Raw genomic sequence first — 24,433 nt, 5'->3', positions numbered from 1 at the left:
CATTTAAAAAAAATTCACTTACACCTGAATGCACGAGCCCTAACTTTTTTTGGTGTATTTAGTGTGTAACTCGTGGGCAAGTACAGCAACTTCACACCCTTGCATGCATTTTAATATCGTTTCTCTCATCGAGGTACCGGTGGAGCACAGCATGTGGAGGAGAAGGGCAAATCAGACAGCAACTTTCAGATATCCACGTTTAACCGCACATGTGCGGACTGTGAAGTTGCTGTTCGATTTACTCCATAATAACGGTGAGCGCTGATAGCCTCACCATTATCCCAACCGCAAAATCTGGGGCCATTGTGTTTTTTTCCAAATAAAGCACTGTTTGGCTTCCTTCCATACAAGTAATCTGCTGTGCGACAAGCTTTGATGGCTAGACACAGTGACTCATACATTAGTTAGCTAATATAGTTTGGTAGTTTTTTCTTTCCTGTCTCAAGTGCACATTCTAAATATTGACTGCTCTTTGCAGTTGTTCAAGATGCACTGAGCTTGTGCAATGTTAAAATGATTTTATTAAATTTTTGTTGTATCTTGTAAAGCAGCATTGGGAGGTCTTTCAAGCTGGGTGGCAGATTGCCTCCTCATAGGAGCAGTTTATTCTAATCCTATTTCCCTGCTCTTACCCTCAATTCTTTTCTTTGTGTTTAGCTATTTCCCACTTAAATATGATTCACTCGGCTTTACGGGGCTATATGAGGCAAATTAATTGGTTTTAACAGTCTGGGGCTCGAATGTACAGCGAGTCAACAAATATCCTATCCTTACTGTTGTTCCACTAATCTCTTATGAAAAATTGAGAACAGGCACATTTATGCATGCAGGTATCTGATCCCTTTCCAAAAATGCCTGTAAATCGCATCCATCTTATTCATTTGACTGTCACGCATTTAAAAAAAGTAGCAATATGTTTTGAAATGTGGTCATCTTGCCGTGGGAGCTTCATTTACTCCCCTACCCTTCCTCATCTGCCTGACTATTTCCGGCACACATTTATACTGTATCTCTACAGCTTGTCAGCCTTTTCTATAGTCTGAGGGAGGAAGATCCCAGGCAACACCCCTCAGGCCATTCTTCATTCCATGTCCTTTTAAGTCCCAAGTGTGGAGAATTTGAGATATTTTGGTTATTGCCCAATGTCTAAATAATAACTTTAAAAATGTTACCATTTAATTTGAAATAACCCACAGAATTATAGGGTCAATAGGATTTAGACTTTATCTGCACCTCAGAAAATTATCAACTTGACAGTACTTCGAACTACTTAAACAGAACTGCCTCTGCACCCTCTGAAATATAATAAAATTAAAAGAAAACTGCTACCTCTGGTGAACACATTGCATTTTGTTTGTTTTTGGTTGAAACAGTTGGGTTACTTCCAGTGCCACAAATGAGATATTGTAGGTAGTAGCCTTGGCAACTGCTTTTTACTTACTTTCATTTTATGTCTAGGGTACACTTCTGAGGAGAGCCACTCCACATCCAGGGGAACTGAAGACCTTGAAAAAGACAGCAGAGAATGTGAGGAATGACCTGAATGCTGCTAAAGGATTGGACTCCAACAAAAATGAGGTCAATAATGCCATTCAAAGAGTGACCACTTCAGTATAGAGTTTTGCCTCAGACTCTCACCTCGTGTGTCTCCCTGACTGTGTAAACATTAACGTTAACCCATCCCTGGAACTGTTCCAGTCTGTTTGTGTACACCAATCCCACCTGATTTTGTTTCTTCATGTCAGCAAGGTTTATAGTAACTGCAACCTGGAAGAAAGTGCCTTGTTTCCGCCAGTGATTGCACCGATCTGCCCAAAAATATTCTGCACATTTTATCATGTCATTTTTTTTTTTAAAAGAACTATTCATTTTTTATATATATATATATATATGTGTGTGTGTATGTATGTATATGCATATGTATATATACGTATATATTTAGGTAGATGCACTACTGTATAGAATTAGAAATTCTTGCATATAATTTTGTTATACACAGGGTGAATGCATTTTTTTTAAAGTATATTTTTGGGGGTTGTATGCCCAGGTATTTGGACCTGCTGAAAAATAATTGTACAGTTTTATGTGAAATTTGATACTTTTATACGGTTTGGCAGCTTGGATTGTGTAAATTTTAAAATTTTGTATAGCAAGTTTAATAATAGAAGGTAATGCGAGTTTTGAATTTCATCAAGAGCTATCCTATACATTTTTAATAGCTGTAGAAATCAATTCTTAGTTTCCTAAATCATCCACAGTCTGTCTTCAAACTGTTGAACTACTCACTGCTCCTCCTTCCCCACCCTCCCCTCTCCATGTTGTAAGTCAAATTTTTGATGTGATGTACTAATAGCACAAAGCTCTTTTCTCCTTGGAATGATTTTGTAGAGGTTCGGTACTGTGGTTTTTTTCCAGGGGCGGGGGGGAGTGGGTACAGAAATACACCACACCAGAGGTGTACACGTCAAAATTTGCAGGTTTGTTGTAACTATTAAACCATGCCCTGCTGAATAAATGGAATTTGCACCAAACAAATATTATGTGACTAACGCTTGAAAGGGTTCATTCTAATCAGGGTAACCCCTTCCATCATGTTCCTGCTCTTAGCATTGCATTTTCTTTTGACTGGAATTTGTCAACTGCTGCACAGTTGCGAACAGTTTTATAATGTGTGAAACCTGGGGCCCAGTCTTGATTTTTGTTCATTGCTCACATCCTGCACAAGAAATGTTATGGTTTGTTTCACAATAAATGAAGGCTTTGTGCTGGCCAAACTTAACCACTAATGAATAAAATTTGGCAATAGTCCTTCAAACAAACAGGCCATTTTCCAGTTCAATTTATTTTCTGCTGGCGCTGGGAAATATCGAATTGATACCAGGGGTGAGGAAGGCTGTTATCTTATCATGTGACCTCCAGTGAGGTAAACTGTCGAACGGTTTGTGAACATTGTCCTAACATAGATTGTTACGGGTTTGTGGTCACGCCAGGCTATCTGTTCAGAATGTATCCCGAACACTTTCGTTTAGGTAATTAAATTGATGACTCTTTTCTAAGCTGTGGTCCTGTGTCTGGAAACTGTAGAGGTGGGTTTATATAGATTCATTGATCTGCTTGTTTGATAACATTAGATACATTTAAAAAAAAAATGTTTTGGCTGATAAACATGATTAACTTTTGTAAGAATCTATGATGAAAGCAAATGTTTCAAAATTAATTTTAATAAGTCGTCATGCCATTATGTGTGCTTTGAAATATTTACCTCCGGTGTTGTGTTGTCTACGCACGGTGAGCAGTATGTCTACCTACTGGGAGTTTGCTGCTTTAGACTTTTATTTATCCTTTGCAGTTAACACATTGATCAGGTTTGCTGGTTTTTTTCCCTCCAGTGCTGAAGCTTTTCAGCAACTACAGGTTTTTATTTGAAGGATATTTCTTTTTCTTTTGGTAGTTTTGCCCCAAATCTTCAGTTGAATTCATAAATGTTCTGTGTGTTGTATATATTGTAATTATATATTTCAACGGCATAATTTATGCCTTTTGTTAAGTTAATTGGTATTTATTAAGTCCTGTTGTTGACATCAATTTACTCCCTTGCTTGCAGTCTTGCTAACTTCTTCAAAGCAGGTTTTTGCGAAACTGAGTTACATGACCATGGTTTTACTCTAGTCTTTCATTAATGGGCAAATGATGGTGCAATTTGTTCCTATGTTGGGTTTTATGTTCTGACATTGTGCAGGAAATCTAATACTTTCCCATATCCTATATTTTGAATGCAAGCCTGCTTACAGTCTTGTCATCAGCTCTTGCCCCTTCCCGTGATTGGCAGCGATAAGCTATAAGTTTCAGCATGAATATGTCACCCACACCTTCTACCTTGTGAAGCTTTAGTCTTGATTCAAGATGTTTCGGTGTAAATCCTCTGCCTAGAGCATTTTATCTTATTTTTTCAAAAGGAAAGTGCTCCCATGCATCCCAGGCTTCAAAATATATATATTCTGAAGTTTGGCCTAATTCATTCAAGGATTCTCCACATGCTAAGAATCCGTCTTTTAAAATTGGATCTGTAGTTCAAGTCTAAAATGCAGCTCAGGTACTCCGTTAAAGAACTGTTTGTCTGCACAAGTGCTCATTGTATTTGGGTACTGATGCATGCCAAGGTGGCTTCTTTATTCTATGGCTAGGGACAAATCATTAAACATACTTTGAAACCAGCAGACTTCCTTCAGCTTGCACCCTAAAATCTAATTATTGGAAGTTGCTGATGGGTCTCTTGTATTGTGTGGCACTAGAACATCTGCCTCAGTGTCTACTGGGCAAAGGCAAAGATTTTGGCATGCATTTCGAAAGCTTTGCTATCTTGGTCATAACCCTTTCACCTTGAAACTTTGCTTAAACTGACACTCATGGTTCTGAACAGATTCTTGTGGTTAATGCCACTTCGCTGTTAAGATTTACAGTATGCTCTTGAATCCTTGATATTTTCAGGGTTCATTATCTCAGTCAGTTCAAGCTGGAAGTTAGATAGAATTACATATAAATTATAGCACAGAAACAGGCCATTCGGCCCAACTGGTCAATGCCAGTGTTTATGCACCACAGGAGCCTCCTCCTACCCGACATCATCGAACCCTATCAGCATATCCTTCTGTACCTTTCTCCCTCCATGTACTTATCGTGCGTCCCCTTAACTGTATCGATGCTATTCACCTAACAACTCCTTGTAATAGCAAGTTCGACATTCTAACTACTTTCCGTGTGAAAAAAGTTACTCCTGAATTGCTTATTTGATTATCTTTATATTTATGACCCCGAGATTTTTACTCCCCAGACATCGAAACGTCTTCTCTACGACTACCGTATCAAACTAATTTTATAGATCTCTTTTAGATTACCCCTCAGCTTTGTCTTCTCTAGACCTCTCTCTGGTATCATCCTTGTAAATCCTTTTTTAAACACCTCTCGAGTGCCTCTATATCTTTGTTGTAACATGGAGACCAGAACTGTGCACAGTGCTCCACGTGTGATCTAACCAAGGTTCTGTACAAGTTTAACATAACTTCTCTCCTTTTCAAATCTACTCCTCCTAGAAATGAACCGTAGTGCTTATTATCCTACATTGCTACTTTTAATGATTTATGAACGTGTACCCTTGGATCCCTTTTACTCCTCTATCCCATTTACTCTTATTTTCCAAGGAGTATGTGGCCTCCTTATTCCTCTTACTAAAATGCTTCGCCTCACACTTATCTATATTTAAATCCATTTGCCACTTAAACATCCGTTCTGCAAGCTTATTGGCATCATCCTGTATTTTGTCAGTCTTTCACAATATTAACTATTCACTCTCTTGTCCGTAAATTTTGAAATAGTACTTCTGATTCTTGAGTTCAAATCTTATGTAAATGATGACTTACAGTGGTCCCAACACTGATCCCTGTGGAACATCACTTCACGTCTTCTGCAAGTCTGAGAAACTACCTTTCACCCCCACATTTTGTTTTATACCCAGCTCGTTATCCAGTCTGCTACTTGCCCCCACCTCCACATTCTCTGACCGGAGCCATGAGTCTACCTTTATCGAAGGCTTTTTGAAAATCCAAGTATATTACATCTTCTGCATTTCCCTTGTCTACTTTGTTACTTCAGAGAATTTAATAAGTTGACTCTTTTGAAATCCATGCTGACTACTTTTTATTATAGTTTCTTTTTCCAGATCTCTCTATTACATTTTTGAGTAAAGATTCCATTATCTTTCCTACCACCGACATTACGCTAACTTCGTCTATAGTTCCCTACACTTGTTCTTATCTCCCCTTTTAAATATAAGAATAACATTAGCTGTCCACTAGTCCTCTGGCACTATTTCCTTTTCTGATGAATTTGTATATATGTATAGTGCGTCTAACTTTGTTTAAGATGCAAGGATACAATCTATCTGGAACAGGGTATTATCCTTTCTAAGTTTGACTAGTTTATCCATTATCTGCCCCCTGTCTGTCTAAAATGTTTTGAGAGCTTTTTTTGATCTCTTCTAATGTCATGCTGGTCTCCCTGGGAAATACTGAAGCAAAGTAAACATTCAATATTTCTGCCATTTCGCTGTCATTACCTGTGACTTTATCTTGTACAACCTTTAGTGGCCATAGACCTATCCTGATTTTCATTTTGTCATTCATGTGACTGGAATATTTTACTGAATTTTTATATTTGATTTAATTTTGTAGTTCCTCTTTGCCTTCCATTATTGGATGAGCAGAAATTTCCTCCAACTAAATATTGGGAAGACCAAAGCCATTATCTTCGCTCCCCACCACAAACTCCATTCCTGATCCATCAAGTCCATTCCTCTCCCTGGCCATTGTTTGAGGCTAAACCAGACCGTTCACAAATTTGCCGTCCTATTTGATCCTAAGTTGAGCTTCTGACCCCATATCCTCTCCATCGCTAAGACCGTCTACTTCCACTTCTGTTACATCACCTATATACCGCCCTGACATCAGCTCATCTGCTGCTGAAACCTTCATACATGCCTTTGTTACTTCTAGACTCCACTATTCCAATGCTCTCCAGGGCCGGTCTCCCAACCTGCTCTTTAAACTTGTCCAAAACCTGCTGACCTACATTGGCTCCCGATCTGGCAAAGTCTCGATTTATAAAATTATAATCCGTGTTTTCAATTCCCTACATGGCCTTGCCCCTTCCTATCTCTACAACCTCTTCCAGTCCTACAACCCTTTGAGATCTCTGTCCTCCTCCAATTCTGGCCTTTTGCACATGCTCGATTTTCACCGTTCCACTGTTGGTGCCTGTGCTTTCTGTTGCCTCGGCCCTATGCTTTGGAATTCCCTCCTTAAAACTTCCACTTCTCTACCTGTCGCCTCCTTTTAAGTCACTCGTTGAACCTACCTCTTTTGGTCAACTATCCTAATGTCTATGTGGCTTAGCATCAAATTTTGTTTGATAATGCTTCTGTGAAGGGCCTTGGGACATTTTTACTACATTAAAGGCACTGTATAAAAACAAGTTGTTAATGCCAGGTGAAACAAGAGGAAATCAATGGTGTCATGCTGTTTTCCCACTCCTTTTCCCTCCCATTGTGAAAAGTAACTCGGTGTTAAGTGACTAGTACTCTCCAGGATTTCTGGTATATAAAAATGTCACCGCGGTCAAAAAAAACAGCCTGTTATTGGTTGATTTCAGCCACACTTATTCCCTTCTCTCATTATCCCCCAGTACCTTCTTTCTTCAGAAACACATCTACTTGGATCTTAAACCTACTTGTGCTGTTTGCTTCAGTAGCCTCTCCTTCATAACTATGTCCATTGCCCTTTGTGACAGTTTGACCTGAATTTGTATTTGCCTCCTAATTGCTTCCTTAGTTTTTGAGATCTTTGTTAGCGTGGAATTTATCAATTCCTGTCACGATCTCAAAAACTTCGGTCATTTCATTGTAATCTCCTAATAATCAGATATCATTTTTATTGTCCAATTCTGCACTCTTGAATAATTATATTCTTCCTTACAGTATAGTGTCAGATAATGTAGACAGTACTCTACATAGCTCAAACCAATGCCTTCTACAGATATTTTCTTGTTTGGTATTTTCTTGCTGCCAGTGCAATCCTATATCTCGGTTTTCCGTTTTTATCTGCACCCGAGTACTGGGTAGATGGTTTCAACAGTTTGCTGCATTTTGATCAGACAGTTCTATTCAATATATATGACAATGCTGCTGTGAAGTGCCTTTGGAGGTTTTACTATATAAATAGAAGTTGTTGTATATATTCAAGCATCCATCATACACTAGGAACTTGTCCAACTTTCTGGTTCTAATAACAGAACTGATGATTTGGGTGTTTAACCTTTCATTCGACCATATAGCCTGTTAAATAGACATGTTTTCTCATGCCTGCTGGGGTGGGAGGGGGTGGCATGGTCTTATACGAGACTTTTTAAACAGCTACCTTTTATTAATGAGATGTGTTTACACACAGATTAATCTGTTATCGGGGTTAAGTGACAATTAAGCGCCAGTCATAATTCAACAGCTGTTATACAGCCAAGAGGTAGAAGAGGCTGAATTTGTTGTTGCCAGTGGTTATGACAATTGTTCAAATTATGTCACTTCAGTTATCAAATTTGTTTTGGTTTTCCTAATAGGACTCTGGTGTACCAAGATGAAGTGAAGTTTCAAAACCTTTTCGATGGTGCAGGTTTCTTCTGGTCAGGGCCAGTGTATCCTTCCCTACCTCCCTGGCGGGGGAGCTGAGATCTCGCATTTACCAGTCAATCTGGAGTAACTAGAAACTATTGGATTACTCCCCTCTGACTGGTGCTCAGAACCTCTCTTGTTTACCAGCACTCCTGATCAGCCCACCTTTAAATTGCTCCAGGTCTCATCTGTTCAAATTGCTTCCAATCTCAACAAGCACATTTGCCATAAAAGCACAAGTGAATGTATACAAGCAGCCTCCAAAGTTATTTCACACCCAACTGTGGAGGGTTTTCTCCTTTTAGCCCCTCTTCTCCTTTCGGGAAGGGAATACGCAAATAAAAGTAAATTAGTCATTTGTGGACTTAGTGAGTCAGCTCAGCATCTTAATTTTAACCTTACTGGAACATTCTTCTCTTCAGTCCAGAAATATGTTGGTGCATGAGAGATAAAGGATGAGACAGAGGCTACTGAATGCTTCCTGGAAAGATGGTGCCCTTGACTGTCCAAATCCACTGCTCTCCATTGGTCAGGATATCTTGCAGTAATCCTTGACTGTGCTCCATCTCCTTACACTTCAAAGTATAACCCAACTGGAGGTGATCTCATCCTCCTGGTGTGGAGGGACAATCACATGGTGATGGGCAGCATTTGAGTAGAGTGAATCGTCTCTTTTCATAACCTGTTACTCATTTGGAAGATTCTAATGGGCAGGAACAAAAGTGGGAGAGCTTGTAGTGATAGGGTATTCTATTCTAAGGCGAATAGATAGACGTTTCTGCGGCCGCAATAGAGACTCCAGGATGGTATGTTGCCTCCCTGGTGCAAGGGTCAAGGATGTCTCGGAGCGGCTGCAGGACATTTTGGAGGGGGAGGGTGAACAGCTAGTTGTCGTGGTGCATATAGGTACCAACAATATAGGTAAAAAAACGGGATGAGGTCCTACAAGCTGAATTTAGGGAGCTCGGAGTTAAATTTTAAAAGTAGGACCTCAAAGGTAGTAATCTTAGGATTGCTACCAGTGCCACATGCTAGTCAGAGTAGGAATTGCAGGATAGCTTAGATGAATATGTGGCTTGAGGAGTGGTGCAGAAGGGAGGGATTCAAATTCCTGGGATGTTGGAACCAGTTCTGGGGGAGGTGGGACCAGTACAAACCGGATGGTCTGCACCTGGGCAGGACTGGAACCAATGTCCTCGGGGAGTGTTTGCTAGTGCTGTTGGGGAGGGGTTAAACTAATATGGCAGGGGGATGGGAACCTATGCAGGGAGATGGAGGGAAGTAGAATGGGGGCAGAAGCAAAAGATAGAAAGAAGAAAAGTAAAAATGGAGGGCAAAGAAACCCAAGGCAAAAATCAAAAATGGCCACATTGCAGCAAGATTCTAAAGGGGCAAAGTGTGTTTAAAAAGACAAGCCTGAAGGCTCTGTGCCTTAATGCGAGGAGTATTCGTAATCAGGTGGACGAATTAACTGCGCTGGCAGCAATTAACGAATATGATATAATTGGCATCACGGAGACATGGCTCCAGGGTGACCAAGGCTGGGAACTCAACATCCAGGGGAATTCAAAATTCAGGAAGGATGGACAGAAAGGAAAAGGAGGTAGTGTAGCGCTGCTGGTTAAAGAGGAAATTAACGCAATAGTAAGGAAGGACATTAGCTTGGATGATGTGGTATCTGTATGGGTGCAGCTACGGAATACCAAAGGGCAGAAAACGCTAGTGGGAGTTGTGTACAGACCACCAAACAGTAGTAGTGAAGTTGGGGACAGCATCAAACAAGAAATTAGGGATGCATGCAATAAAGGTACAGCAGTTATCATGGGCGACTTTAATCTACATATAGATTGGGCTAACCAAACTGGTTAGCAATACAGTAGAGGAGGATTTCCTGGAGTGTATTAGGGATGGCTTTCCAGACCAATATGTCGAGGAACCAACTAGAGGGCTGGCCATCCTAGATTGGGTGATGTGTAATGAGAAAGAACTAATTAGCAATCTTGTTGTGTGAGACCCCTTGGGGTAGAGTGACCATAATATGGTAGAATTCTTCATTAAGATGGGGAGTGACAGAGTTAATTCAGAGACAAGGGTCCTGAACTTAAGGAAAGGTAACTTCGATGGTATGAGACGTGAATTGGCTAGAATAGACTGGCGAATGATACTTAGGGTTGACGGTGGATAGGCAATGGCAAATATTTAAAGATCACATGGATGAACTTCAACAATTGTACATCCCTTTCTGGAGTAAAAATAAAACTGGGAAGGTGGCTAACAAGGGAAATTAAGGATAGTGTTAAATTCAAGGAAGAGGCATATAAATTGGCCAGACGAAGCAGCAAACCTGAGGACTGGGAGAAATTTAGAATTCAGCGAGGAGGACAAAGTGTTTAATTAGGAGGGGGAAAATAGAGTCTGAGAGGAAGCTTGCTGAGAACATAAAAACTGACTGCAAAAGCTTCTATAGATATGTGAAGAGAAAAAGATTAGTGAAGACAAACGTAGGTCCTTTGCAGTCAGATTCAGATGCATTTATAATGAGGAACAAAGAAATGGCAGACCAGTTGAACAAATACTTTGGTTCTGTCTTCACGAAGGAAGTCACAAATAATCTTCCGGAAATACTAGGGGACCAAGGATCTAGTGAGAAGGAGGAACTGAAGGAAATCCTTATTAGGCAGGAAATTGTGTTGGGGAAATTGATGGGATTGAAGGCTGATAAAGCCCCAGGGCCTGATAGTCTCCATCCCAGAGCACTTAAGGAAGTGGCCCTAGAAATAGTGGATGCATTGATCATTTTCCAACAGTCTATCGACTCTGGATCAGTTCCTATGGACTGGAGGATAGCTAATGTAACACCACTTTTTAAAAAAGGAGGGAGAGAGAAAACGGGCAATTATAGACCGTTTAGCCTGACATCAGTAGTGGGGAAAATGTTGGAATCAATTATTAAAGATGAAATAGCAGCACATTTGGAAAGCAGCGACAGGATCGATCCAAGTCAGAATAAATTTATGAAAGGGAAACCATGCTTGACAAATCTTCTAGAATTTTTTGAGGATGTAACTGGTCGAGTGGACAAGGGAGAACCAGTGGATGTGGTGTCTTTGGACTTTCAAAAGGCTTTTGACAAGGTCCCACACAAGATATTGGTGTGCAAAATTAAAGCACATGGTACTGGGGGTAATGTACTGACATGGATAGAGAAATGGCTTGCAGACAGGAAGCAGAGAGTCGGGATTAACGGGTCCTTTTCAGAATGGCAGACAGTGACTTGTGGGGTGCCGCAGGGCTCAATGCTGGGACTCCAGCTATTTACAATATACGTCAATGATTTGGATGAAGAAATTGAGTGTATTATCTCCCAAGTTTGTAGATGACACTAAGCTGGGTGACAGTGTGAGCTGTGAGGAGGATGTTAAGAGGCTGCAGGGTGACTTGGACAGGTTAGGTGAGTGGGAAAATGCATGGCAGATGCAGTATAATGTGGATAAATGTGAGGTTATCCACTTTGGTGGCAAAAACACGAAGGCAGAACATTATCTGAATGGCAGTAGATTAGGAAAAGGGGAGGTGCAAATGAGACCTGGGTGTCATGGTACATCAGTCATTGAAAGTTGGCATGCAGGTACAGCAGGCAGTGAAGAAGGCAAATGATATGTTGGCCTTCATCGCTAGGGGATTTGAGTATAGGAGCAGGGAAGTCTTACTGCAGTTGTACAGGGCTTTGGTGAGGCCTCACCTGGAATATTGTGTTCAGTTTTGGTCTCCTAATCTGAGGAAGGACGTTCTTGCTATTGAGGGAGTACAGCGAAGGTTCACCAGACTAATTCCCAGGATGGCAGGACTGACATGAGGAGAGACTGGATCGACTGGGCCTGTATTCACTGGAGTTTAGAAGGATGAGAGGGGATCTCATAGAAGCACACAAAATTCTGACGGGACTGGACAGGTTAGATGCAGGAAGAATGTTGGGGAAGTCCAGAACCAGGGGTCACAGTCTAAGGATAAGGGGTAAGCCATTTAGGACCGAGACGAGGAGAAACTTCTTCACTCAGAGTTGTTAACCTGTGGAATTCTGTACCACAGAGTTATTGATGCCAGTTCATTGGATATATTCAAGAGGGAGTTAGATATGTCCCTAACGGCTAAAGGGAACAAGGTGTATGGAGAGAAAGCAAGAAAGGGGTACTGAGGTGAATGATCAGCCATGATCTAAATTCACTAAATTTATTCAAAATGGAGTTAGATGTAGTCCTTACTACGAGGGGGATCAAGGGGTATGGCGAGAAAGCAGGAATGGGGTACTGAAGTTGCATGTTCAGCCATGAACTCATTGCAGGCTAGATGGGCCAAATGGCCTACTCCTGCACCTATTTTCTATGTTTCTATCTTATCGAATGGTGGTGAAGGGTCGAATGGCCTACTCCTGCACCTATTTTCTATATTTCTATCCATTTTTCAGCAGTTGGGATGTCCAGAATGAAAAATAAATGGAGGGAGATGATGAAGATATTGAGTGGATTGATGATGGCGAGGGAGTGCCAGAGATCAGTATTACAGAAAGAAATGCCGTGTTTACTGAAGAATTTTACAGCTGGTGCAAAGGTTAGATGGTGCGAGAGTGCAGCATATTATGCCAGCAGTGCTTACTGGGGAATTGGTGAGTGACCATAGATACGAGGAATACATATTTTTACACAGCGATTCAACCCAACCAGCAACTATTTCATTTTCAGGATGTTAGTTACCAATACAGAGTTCTTCCTGTTGGCCTTTCCCAGGCTCCTCGAGGCTTTACCATGCATCTTTTCAGTAACCTCTGGACACCCATGTCTATGGCAAATTTATGTGTATCCCTAGGTAAGCAGCTGGTTATTATGAGCTTCCTGCCAGGACTCTGCCTGGAGGATTGTCCAATAAGCTACCGTGTACTTTGTAGAATTTGGTCAATTATGAAAAGTCTCAATTGGACTTCTTGCACAGCTTGTTTTTTGAAGGAGCGCAGTACATTAAGCACAGGGTGTTCTGGCCTGGGACAGATTTGTGGTGCTCAGGGACCACACATTCCTCTTGCAAATAATACCTGGAACTGGTTCCTCCAAGAGCAGCTACCATTTTTGTGGTTTCCAGTGCATGCCTATTTCAGAGCTCTTTGGTTAATCAGGTAATGGTGATCCCCCAGAAATATCCTTGCTCTGTTTAGTTCATGAAGACTGGGCATCAACATAAGATCTGTAGTGTTGGACTCAAGACAGCAATATACTTCTTAAGGTTCTCCTTCAGGTAATTTCCCCTTTAAGTCATAATGACCAGCGTCTGATGATGTGAGAGTGGGATGGGAGGCCTTATATTCAAGACAAATAGCGACAAACAGAAGGATAGGTCCTGGGGAAAGGAGGTCAAATAGAAGGGGGGTTTGAGCACGGGCTGGCCAGCGCCCACAGTAATGTTAAGAGTAACACACCTGTCCCGTCTGGCTCCACATTAAAGTAACATTTCTTTTACAACCCTATCTGCCCTCTTTTTCAACGGTCCCCTTTAAGGACTGCTGATTAGGCCACTGTAGAGCCTGAAAAACTAGTTGGAGCATGTGCAGTACAAGCACTTACTGGTCTTAACGAATTTCCCAGAAGTGGTTCTCGGACACTCAAATATTGAAATGAAGCCCGCGCTCATTACAGGCAGTGCCAGGGCCACCTTAAAAAAAAAAAAAGGCTCCTATGAATTTAGAGGCGGCCCAGGCAAGTGAGGCATGGGCTGTCGATCTGCTAAATTTGCCATTGTTGTGCCTGTTTCAAGCTCGTAAATTGGAATTTATGCCCCAATATGACTAGCCGAAGGAATATTTCTCTTGGTCCTTCACTTTGTGGGAGTGAACAACTCTTGGGCAAAGTTTCAATCACCTTATCACTTGAAAAGTCTATCCTAGGGTAATTCATAGAATATTCTGCAATTGAAGATCGACCTGTTTGCATGCACAGGGAATCTTCAGTAACGTTCCTGAAATAGGAGACACATCCATGTCGAAGCGGACAGCTTCTCTATTCCTGTAAATTTGAACTGTGTGTGTTTCCTCCCTTTCTCTGATCATCTAGTTTGCACAGAATTTACACGTGGTAGAACCCATTCTGAGCACCCTGTACTGACTCCATCAGCTATGTTTGATGATTTTGGCATTGAGCAGAACCAGTATTTGTCAACTCTGCAAGGGGGAGTGGGGATGGTGGTGGATATCAGAAACCTGTATCTCGAACTCTTTTGATTCAAGGCTTGGTTATTGGACACCAAATTTTGGGTACATTTCTATAGTGTGAAAGGGAGGTCTTTATTTAAAGAGCGATGATAACACCACAGGGTAAGCAATCTTTTTCCATCTTTTCGCCCATAGTAATTAATTTCATTGAGCTGTAAATCCCACTACTGTGTGGCACAGTATGTTGAAATTGTTCATTGTACTAAAGTACAGTCCATGTACAGAGCGAGAGAGATGTTGCAGATCTGTTTGATCAGATTTCAACAGAAAAAGAAAGACTTGCAATTCTATAGCACATTTCACAACCTCAGGACATCCCAAAGCGCTTTACAGCCAATTAATCATCATCATAGGCAGTCCCTTGGAATCAAGGAAGACTTGCTTCCACTCTAAAAATGAGTCCTTAGGTGGCTGAACAGTCCAATATGAGAACCACAGTCCCTGTCACAAGTGGGACAGATAGTCATTGAGGGAAAGGGTGGGTGGGACAGGTTTGCCGCACGCTCTTTCTGCTGCCTGCGCTTGATTTTTGCATGCTCTCGGTGATGAGACTCGAGGTGCTCAACGCCCTCCCGGATGCACTTACTCCACTTAGGGTGGTCTTTAGCCAGGGACTCCCAGGTGTCAGTGGGGATGTTGCACTTTATCAGGGAGGCTTTGAGGGTGTCCTTGTAGCGTTTCCGCTGCCCACCTTTGGCTCGTTTGCCGTGAAGAAGTTCCGAGTAGAGCGCTTGCTTTGGGAGCCTCGTGTCTGGCATGCGAACAATGTGGCCTGCCCAGCCGAGCTGATCAAATGTGGTCAGTGCTTCAATGCTGGAGATGTTGGCCTGGTCGAGGACCAAAGATGTCTCCGCAAGATCCTACAAATACCCTGGGAGGACAGACGCACCAACGTTAGCCAATTAAGCACTTTTTGTTGAAGTGTAGTTTGTTGTAATGTAGGAAACACGGCAGCCAATTTGCACACAGCAAGCTCCCACAAACAGCAATGAGATAATGACCAGATAATCTGTTCTAGTGATGTTTGTTGTGGGATAAATATTGGCCAGGACACCAGGGAGAACTCCCCTGCTCTTTGGGATAATGTTACGTGTACAGCACTGAAGTGCCACCCTAGAATCTGTACCCAAGTCTCGGGGTTGGACTTGAACTCAAAGACTTCTGCTGCATGCAAGAGTGCTGCCACTGAGCTATGGCTGATATTAACTAATTATATTTAACTAATAATATTCATTTATAAGATGCATGTGATGTGAACCACAGGAAAAAGAAGAGTACAATAGTCAGTGCAACCTGCTTCGACAAAATCAGTGAGGTATGTGTGATTCAAAAAATGCCATTTCTGTTCCATTTTATATATATATTCATCTGTCTTTGTTTAAAAATGATAACCAACATATTATTGACCACTTTAGCCTAAATACATATTTATTTTTGAAAAATCACATTATGGTGGCATTGTGTTTTTCCTTGAACAATAAGAATTTAAAATGTATCTATCATCCTCATGTCTACGCAATTTGTTCATTTTATATTTGTCTTGTGCTGTTATCGATGTCCACGTTCAATGTCCAACTCACTTGTACATTATCCAATCCTCTCAGTAATTAAAAACCTACATCATGCCTGTCTCCTTCTGAGTTTTTCTTTGGAGCTCAAAGCCCCAGCTCTGAAATCTTTCTCTTTCTCTCGCTCTCTTTCTCTTGCTCTCTTTCTCTCTCTTCTGATGTACCAGTGTCAGTTTGAAACAAGAGACCCAAAATTGCACATTCCAAATATGACTTCCCTAGTGACCTATACAAGGTGAGAATAATTTGTTTTTCCTTGTACTTAAATGGCTTTAAGATGCAGCCAAGTAATTGATGAACTTCATTTCATATATTTGCTGTGACTGGAAACTGTTACATGGTTAATAATTGCTTCCAACCCTTATCTGACTTGCTGGTTCCTTTATTGTGTGCAAGTTTCCTTTACTGGGGTGTGACAATTAAATTTTCTACATGTTGAAATCCAATGCCCTCCCTTAGTTAATTTTTTTCTTATGTTTGTCACATAGCATGCTGTCTCCAGAATGTTTTAAATTATGGGAAGTACTAGTATGAATAGTGGAATAGTCTGCACTAAAGTTGCACTCAGCATTTTTCAAATGCAAGATTTCTTTTATAAAATATTATTGTTAGGATTTGTATTGAATATATTCCTGTTTTATAACTTCTACATTTCCAGCTGAATTATCAGCAACTTTATATCGATAACCTCAATTAATTTTGAGAGCTGCTGTTATCAACTGATCTCTTGTGATGTCAAAGATCATTTGTCTGGTTTCTGGAAATAAATAGTGCTTTCAGAGATGGATTAACATCATCATCGGCAGTCCCTCGGAATCGAGGAAGACTTGCTTCCACTCGTGAAGTAAGTTCTTTGGTGGCTGAACAGTCCAATACAAGAGCCACAGACTCTGTCACAGGTGGGACAGATAGTCGTTGAGGGAAGGCGTGGGTGGGACAGGTTTGCCGCATGCTCTTTCTGCTGCCTGCGCTTGATTTCTGCATGCTCTCGGCGTTGAGACTCGAGGTGCTCAGCGCCCCCTCGGATGCACTTCCTCCATTTCGGGCGGTCTTTGGCCAGGGATTCCCAGGTGTCAGTGGGGATGTTGCACTTTATCAGGGAGGCTTTGAGGGTGTCCTTCTAGCGCTTTCGCTGCCCACCTTTGGCTCATTTGCCGTGAAGGCGGTCCGAGTGGAGCACTTGCTTTGGGAGTCTCGTGTCTGGCATGCAAACTATGTGGTCAGTGCTTCAATGCTGGAGATGTTAGCCTGAATGAGGACGCTGATGTTGGTGCGCCTGTCCTCCCAGGGGATTTGTAGGATCTTGCGGAGACATCGTTGGTGATATTTTTCCAGCAACTTGAGGTGTCCACTTTATATGGTCCATGTCTCTGAGCCATACAGGAGGACAGGTATTACTACAGCCCTGTAGACCATGAGCTTGGTGGCAGTTTTGAGGACCTGGTCTTCAAACACTCTTTTCCTCAGGCAGCCGAAGGCTGCACTGGCGCACTGGAAGCGGTGTTGGATCTCGTCGTTGATGCCTGTTCTTGTTGATAGGAGGCTCCAGAGATACGGGAAGTGGTCCACGGTGTCCAAGGCCATGCCATGGATCTTGATGACTTTGGGGGCAGTGCTGTGCGGCGAGGACAGGCTGGTGGAGGACCTTCGTCTTAAGGATGTTTAGTGTAAGGCCCATGCTTTCATACGCCTCTGTAAATATATCGACTATGTCCTGGAGTTCAGCCTCTGTGCGCAGACGCAGGCGTCGTCCGCGTGCTGTTGCTCGACAACAGAGGTGGTCTTGGACCCGGCCTGGAGACGACGAAGGTTGAACAGGTTCCCACTGGTTCTGTATTTAATTCCACTTCAGCGGGGAGCTTGTTGACTGTGAGATGGAGCATGGTGGCGAGAAAGATTGAGAAGAGGGTTGGAGCGATGATGCAGCCCTGTTTGACCCCGGTCCGGATGTGGATTGGGTCTGTGATGGATCTGTTGATAAGCATCACGGCCTGCATGTTGTCATGGAGGAGGCGGAGCATCGTGACGAACTTTTGGGGGCATCTGAAACTGAGGAGGACGCTCCATAGATAGACCCTCGCGGTTGACAGTGTCAAAGGCCTTTGTAAGGTTGACGAAGGCCATGTATAAGGGCTTGCATTGTTCCCTGCAATTTTCCTGCAGCTGTCGCGCTGCATAAATCATCATGTCCGTTGTGCCCCGTAGGGGATGAAATCCGCACTGTGACTCCGGGAGGAGCTCCTCGGCCACGGGAAGAAGACGGTTGAGGAGGACTCTAGCGACGACTTTCCCAGTGGCTGATAGCAGGGAGATTCCTCTGTAGTTGCCGCAGTCAGACTTGTCCCCTTTTTTAAAGATGGTCACGATTACTGCATTTCAGAGATCCTCCGGCATGCTCTCCTCCCTCCAGATGAGAGAGATGAGGTTGTGTATTCGCGCCAACAGTGCCTCTCCATCATACTTCAGTGCTTCAGCAGGGATTCCGTCCGCACCCATAGCCTTGTTGTTTTTAAGCTGTCTTATGGCTTTTTCTACCTTGTGCAGTGTTAGGGTCTCTGAGGTATTACTGATTAACATAGCACAGGTATATATATATATAGTTTGCATGTAATATGTGGGGAGCAACCTTCATCTTTACACTCCCATTTGTTTTGGGTGTGGGGATTTTAATAGTGAAAATTAAATATATAAAACTCAAGAAAAATTTAGAACATAAGAAATAGGAGCAAGAGTAGTCCATATGGCCTTTCGAGCATGCTCCTCCATTCAGTAAGATCATTGCTGATCTTCGACCTTAACTCCACTTTTCCGTCACCTTGCCATAGCCCTTGATTCCCTTAAGAGTCCAAAAATCTATTGATCTCAGCCTTGAATATACTCAATGACTGAGCATCCACAGCCCTCTGGGGTAGAGAATTCCGAAGATTCACAACCCTCTGAGTGAAGAAATTTCTCCTCATCTCTGTCCTAAATGGCCGGCCCCTTATCCTGAGACTATGTCCCCCAGTTCTAGACACTCTAGCTAGGAGAAACAGCCTCTCAGCATCTACCCTATCAAGCCCTCTCAGAATCTTGTATGTTTCAATGAGATCACCTCTCGTCTAAATTCCAAAGAATATAAGGCCATTCTACTCAATCTCTCCTCATAGGACAACCCTCTCATCCCAGGAATCAGTCTAGTGAACCGTTGTTGCTCCCCCTCTAAGGCAAGCATATCCTTCCTTGGGTACAGAGACCAAAACTGTACACAGTCCTCCAGGTGTGGCCTCACCAAAGTCCTGTCCAATTGTAGCAATACTTCCTTACTTTTGTACTTCAACCCCCTTGCAATAAAGGCCAACATACCATTTGCCTTTCTAATTGCTTGTTGTATCGGCATGTTAACTTTGTTTAAACTAATTAGCAACTTTTTTTTCCAAATATCTGCAACAATACATTGACATTTAAACCACAACTTTTATTCAGAATCTTCTTCATTCTTGACTAATGGTACAGTCCCCTGGGAGCCATCCTGGGTGCCAGGATCAAGGATGTCGCTGAACGGCTGCAGGACATTCTGAGAGGGGAGGGTGAACAGCCACAGGTCGTGGTCCATGTCGGTACCAATGACATACGTAGAAAGAGGGATGAGGTCCTGCAGGCAGATTTTAGGGAGCTAAAAGACAGATTAAAAAGCAGGACTTCAAAGATGATGATCTCCGAATTACTGCCGGTGCCACGTGCTAGTGAGTACAGAAATAGGAGGACAGAGCAGATGAATGCGTGGCTGGAGAGATGGTGCAGGAGGGAGGGCTTTAGATTCCTGAGGCATTGGGATCATTTCTGGGGGAGGTGGGACCTGTACAAGCCGGACGGGTTGCACCTCAACAGAACCAGGACCAATATCCTCCCGTGGAGTGGGGGTGGGGGGTGTTGCTAGTACTGTTAGGATTTAAACTAGCTTGGCAGGGGGATGGGAGCCTGAGAGTAGATTCAGAAGAGAGAGAAGAAAATCTGAAATGGAAGGCTGAAAATTAGTAAGCGAGTTTGGAAGGCTGAGGAAATAAAGGCTGGAAAATAGACAACTAGGGAGTTTGGCAGTGCTAAAATGGTACTTAAATGCAAGGAATCTGGGGTATGGCAGATGAGTTGAGGGCACAGATAGACACATGGGAATATGATATTTTATACACTGAGACATGGCTGAAAGAAGGGCAGGAATGGCAGCTCAACGTTCCTGGTTACAACGTTTTCAGACGAGATAGAGAAGGGGATAAAAAAGGAGGTGGTTGTGGTATCGATTAAAGAAACAATTAACAATTGCAGCTGTAAGGAGGGATGATATGTTAGAAGCATCATCAAATGAGGCCATTTGGGTTGAACTGGAGAACAAAAAAGGGGAAATCACACTGCTGGGAGTGTACGATAGACGCCCAAACAGTCGGAGTTAGAGGAGTAAATATGTAGGCAAATTTCTGAGAAGTGCAAAAACAATAGGCAGTAATAGGGGATTTCAACTACCCTAATATTAACTGGGATAGAATTAGTGTGAAAGGTGTAGTGGCAGCAGAATTCTTGTAATGCATTCAGGAAAACTTTTTTCGCCAGTATGTAGCAAGCCCAACAAGAGAGGGGGTAGATCTGGACTTCATTTTAGGGAATGAAACTGGGCAGGTGGAAGGGATATCGGTGGGAGTTTGGTTGTAGTTATCATAATCCAGTTAGATTTAGGGTAGTTATGGAAAAGGAAAAAGATAGACCAGAGTAAAAGTTCTCAATTGGGGAAAGCTCAGATATGATTTAGCCAAAGTAGACTGAAAATAGCTACTTGAAGATAAATCAGTGGGAGGCATTCCAGGAGGAGATCCAGAGGGTTCAGAGCAAGTATGTTCCCTTAAAGAAAAAGGGTGGGACTAACAAATCTAGAGCCCCCTGGATGTCAAGGGGCATACAGGGTAGGATAAAGAAAAAAAATGGAAGCTTATGACAGATACCGAGGGATCAACACTGCAGAAACCCTAGAGGAGTATAGAAAGTGCAGAGGTGAAATTAAAAAGGAAATTGGGAAAGCAAAGAGAGGGCATGAAAAAATATTGGCAAGTAAAATCAAGGAAAACCCAAAGATGTTTTATAAATACATTAAGAGCAAGAGGATAACTAAAGAAAGAGTAGGACCTATTAGAGACCATAAAGGTGGAGGTGGAAGATATGGGTATGGTTCTTAATGAATACCTGCATCTGTTTGCACAAAAGAGAGGGACGATGCAGACATTGCAATTCTGGAGGAGGAGTGTGAAATGTTAGCCGAAATAAACATAGTGAGAGAGGAGGTATTAAGGGGTTTGACATCTTTGAAAATTGATAAGTCCTCAGGCCCAGATGAAATGTATCCCAGGCTGATAAGAAAAGCAAGAGAAAGAAAGAAGGAAAGACTTGGATTTATATAATGTCTTTCATGACCACCGGATGTCTCAAAGCACTTTATAGCCAATGAAGTACTTTTGGAATAGAGAGGAAATAGCAGAGACTCTGACCATCATTTTCCAATCCTCTCTGGCTACAAGTGTAGTGCTGGAGGACTGCTAATGTTGTACCATTGTTTAAAAAGGGAGAAAGTGATCGATTGAGTAATAACATCCAGTCAGCCTAGCCTCGGTGGTGGGGAAATTATTGGAAAAAGTTTTGAGGGACAGGATAAATCTTCTTTTCACATGGATTAATCAAGGACAGTCAACATGGATTTGTTAAAGGAAGGTTGTGTCTGACTAACTTAATTGAATTTTTTGAGGAGGTAACCAGGAGGATCGATGAGGGTAGTGTATTTGTAGTCTTGTATGGATTTTAGCAAGGCTTTTGATAAGGTCCCACATGGAAGACTGGTTACTAAAGTAAAAGCCCACGGGATTCAAGGCACAGTGGCAAGTTGGATCCAAAATTGGCTAAGGGGCAAGAAGCAAAGGGTAATGGTTGGGTGTTTTGACTGGGAGGCTGTTTCCAGTGGGGTTCTGCAGGGCTCAGTACTAGGTCCCTTGCTTTTTGTGCTATATATCAATGATTTAGACTTGAATGTAGGGGGTATGATTAAGAAGTTTGCAGGTGATACAAAAATTGGCCATGTGGTTGATAATGAAGAAGAAAGCTGTAGACGGCAGGAAGGTTATCAATGTACTGGTCAGGTAGGCAGAACAGTGGCAAATAGAATTTAATCTGGAAAAAAGTGTGAGGTAATGCATTTGGGGAGGGCTAACGAGGCAAGGGAATGCTCAATAAATGGTAGGACACTGAGAAGTGTTGAGGAACAGAGGGACTTTGCAGTGCATGTCCACAGATCCCTGAAGGTAGCAGGCCAGGTGGTTAAGAAGGCATACGGGATACTTGCCTTTATTAGCCGAGGCATAGAATATAAGAGCAGGGAGGTTATGCGTGAACTGCTAGAGTACTGCATTCAGTTCTGGTCTCCATGTTACAGGAAAGATATGATTGTGCAAGAGAGGGTACAGAGGAGATTTATGAGGATGTTGCCAGGACTGGAGAATTTTAGCGATGAGGAAAGATTGGATAGGCTGGGATTGTTTTCTTTGGAACAGAGGAGGCTGAGAGGAGACCTAATTGAGATGTATAAAATTCTAAGGGGCTTAGAGTGGATAGAAAGGACCTATTCCCCTTAGCAGGTGGATCAATAACCAGAGGGCATAGATTTAAAGTAAGTGGTAGGAGGTTTAGAGGAGATTTGATCATTTCTTTTCACTCCGAGATTGTAGGGGTCTGCAACTCACTTCCTGAAAGGGTGATAGAGGCAGAAACCCTCATCATTAAAAAGTACTTGGATGTGCACTTGAAGTGCCATGACCTACAGGGCTATAACTAAGTGCTGGAAAGCTCTTTGTCGGCAAGCACAGACAATTTGGGCCGAATGGCCGCCTCCTGAGCTGTAAATTTCTATCAGCTTGCTACTGTGTATTTGAACAAGAGGTAGAAATTATTCTGGGCCAGTTTTTGAAACCAGGCTTAGCGCCGCACCTAATTACGTGGGTGAAATTCAAAATAAAATTGCTCGAGTGCTCGCATCATCAGGAAATGGGAGGGCTGTCAGCACTTTACTAGCTGTTCATTGGCAGCTCACTTTATTGGGGCATGTTTATTGTGTATTCCTGGAACAATCTAAAGGCAGAATGCACCTCTTAAAGGAGTGGTGCACTTTGGCTGCAGGCAACTGGAAGGCATCTTGTCAAAATGGCAGACACAGAAGAAGCTTGACGGGTCCCTGCAACTTGGATGCAGCACTGAAAGTCCTTGTGGAGGGTGAAGCAAATGCAGAATGACCAGAGGTTGAGGAGCTGGAAGGTGAAAGCATTCACAGTGACTCAGCGTCACTTATAAACTTAGATTTCGCAAGCACCAGCTCAGAGACTGGCATTACGCATACCTCATGGGATAGGCTCGCGGGATCTGCATTGGGAGGCTCACCAAGAACTCGTCCACAGGAGCATGACACGGCCCAGGAAGCAGCTTGCTGGTGGGAGAACTTGTATCCTCGACCTGCTGTGGAGGGCACAGATAAAGATCTCAAGGGCACAGTCTACCATCAAATTTCTATACACCTGGACGTTTCAAGTGCACTGGGCCGTCTGCCAGTGAACTTGCACACAATGGCAGAGGGCATGGAGGAGTCCAGTTTATTCTTCTTTGGGGTTGACCACCACAGCATTGGGACCATGCAGTCAACCATGGAGCAAGTGGTCAGCTCGGTTAACCCTGCAGCGGGGCCGACAATGAAGGAGCCTCTGACAACTTTGTCAGGAGCTCAGATGGATGCCACTGTGGCTCTGGGGTTCAGCATCTCTTCAGGCTTTCAATCCATGAAGGAGATAATTGATAGGAGTGAGGAGAACATAGATAGGGGCTTCTAGAGCATCATTATACTCCTTCACACTATTTTTTCACAGAGCGCTGGGAGTGCAGAGCCGCAGCCCCATGCTCCATAACGACTTGGAAGAAGGGACCGAGTGTAATGTAGCCAAGTTTGCTGACGCTACAAAGATGGGAGGAAAAGCAATATGGGAGGAGGATGCACAAAATCTGCAAAAAGGACATACAGGCTAAGTGAGTAGGCAAAAATTTGGCAGATGGAGTATAATGTTGGAAAGTGTGAGATCATGCACATTGGCAGAAAGAATCAAAGAGCAAGTTATTATTTAAATGGAGAAAGATTGCAAAGTGCCGCAGTACAGCGGGACCTGGGGGTACTTGTGCATGAAACACAAAAGGATAGTATGCAGGTACAGCAAGTGATCAGGAAAGCCAATGGAATCTTGTCCTTTATTGCAAAGGGGATGAAGTATAAAAGCAGGGAAGTCTTGCTACAGTTGTACAGGGTATTGGTGAGGCCACACCTGGAATACTGCGTGCAGTTTT

At 42.7% G+C, this 24,433-nt stretch overlaps 1 protein-coding gene across 1 annotated transcript in view; it reads left to right on the top strand.

The window, feature by feature from the left end:
- Positions 1 to 24,433, top strand: part of lrrc1 (leucine rich repeat containing 1) — a 390,137-nt gene that overhangs the window by 100,036 nt on the left and 265,668 nt on the right. Inside the window, exon 12 of the mRNA XM_070884885.1 lies at positions 1,459 to 1,578. Coding sequence (XP_070740986.1) covers positions 1,459 to 1,578 — 120 coding nt within the window. The remainder of the gene's footprint in view (positions 1 to 1,458; positions 1,579 to 24,433) is intronic.

The sequence above is a fragment of the Pristiophorus japonicus genome, chromosome 7 (genome assembly GCF_044704955.1).
Source record: "Pristiophorus japonicus isolate sPriJap1 chromosome 7, sPriJap1.hap1, whole genome shotgun sequence".
NCBI classification, from domain to species: domain Eukaryota; kingdom Metazoa; phylum Chordata; class Chondrichthyes; family Pristiophoridae; genus Pristiophorus; species Pristiophorus japonicus.
The sequence above is the reverse complement of the archived record's forward strand: the minus strand, read 5'-3'. Positions and strand labels throughout refer to the sequence as shown.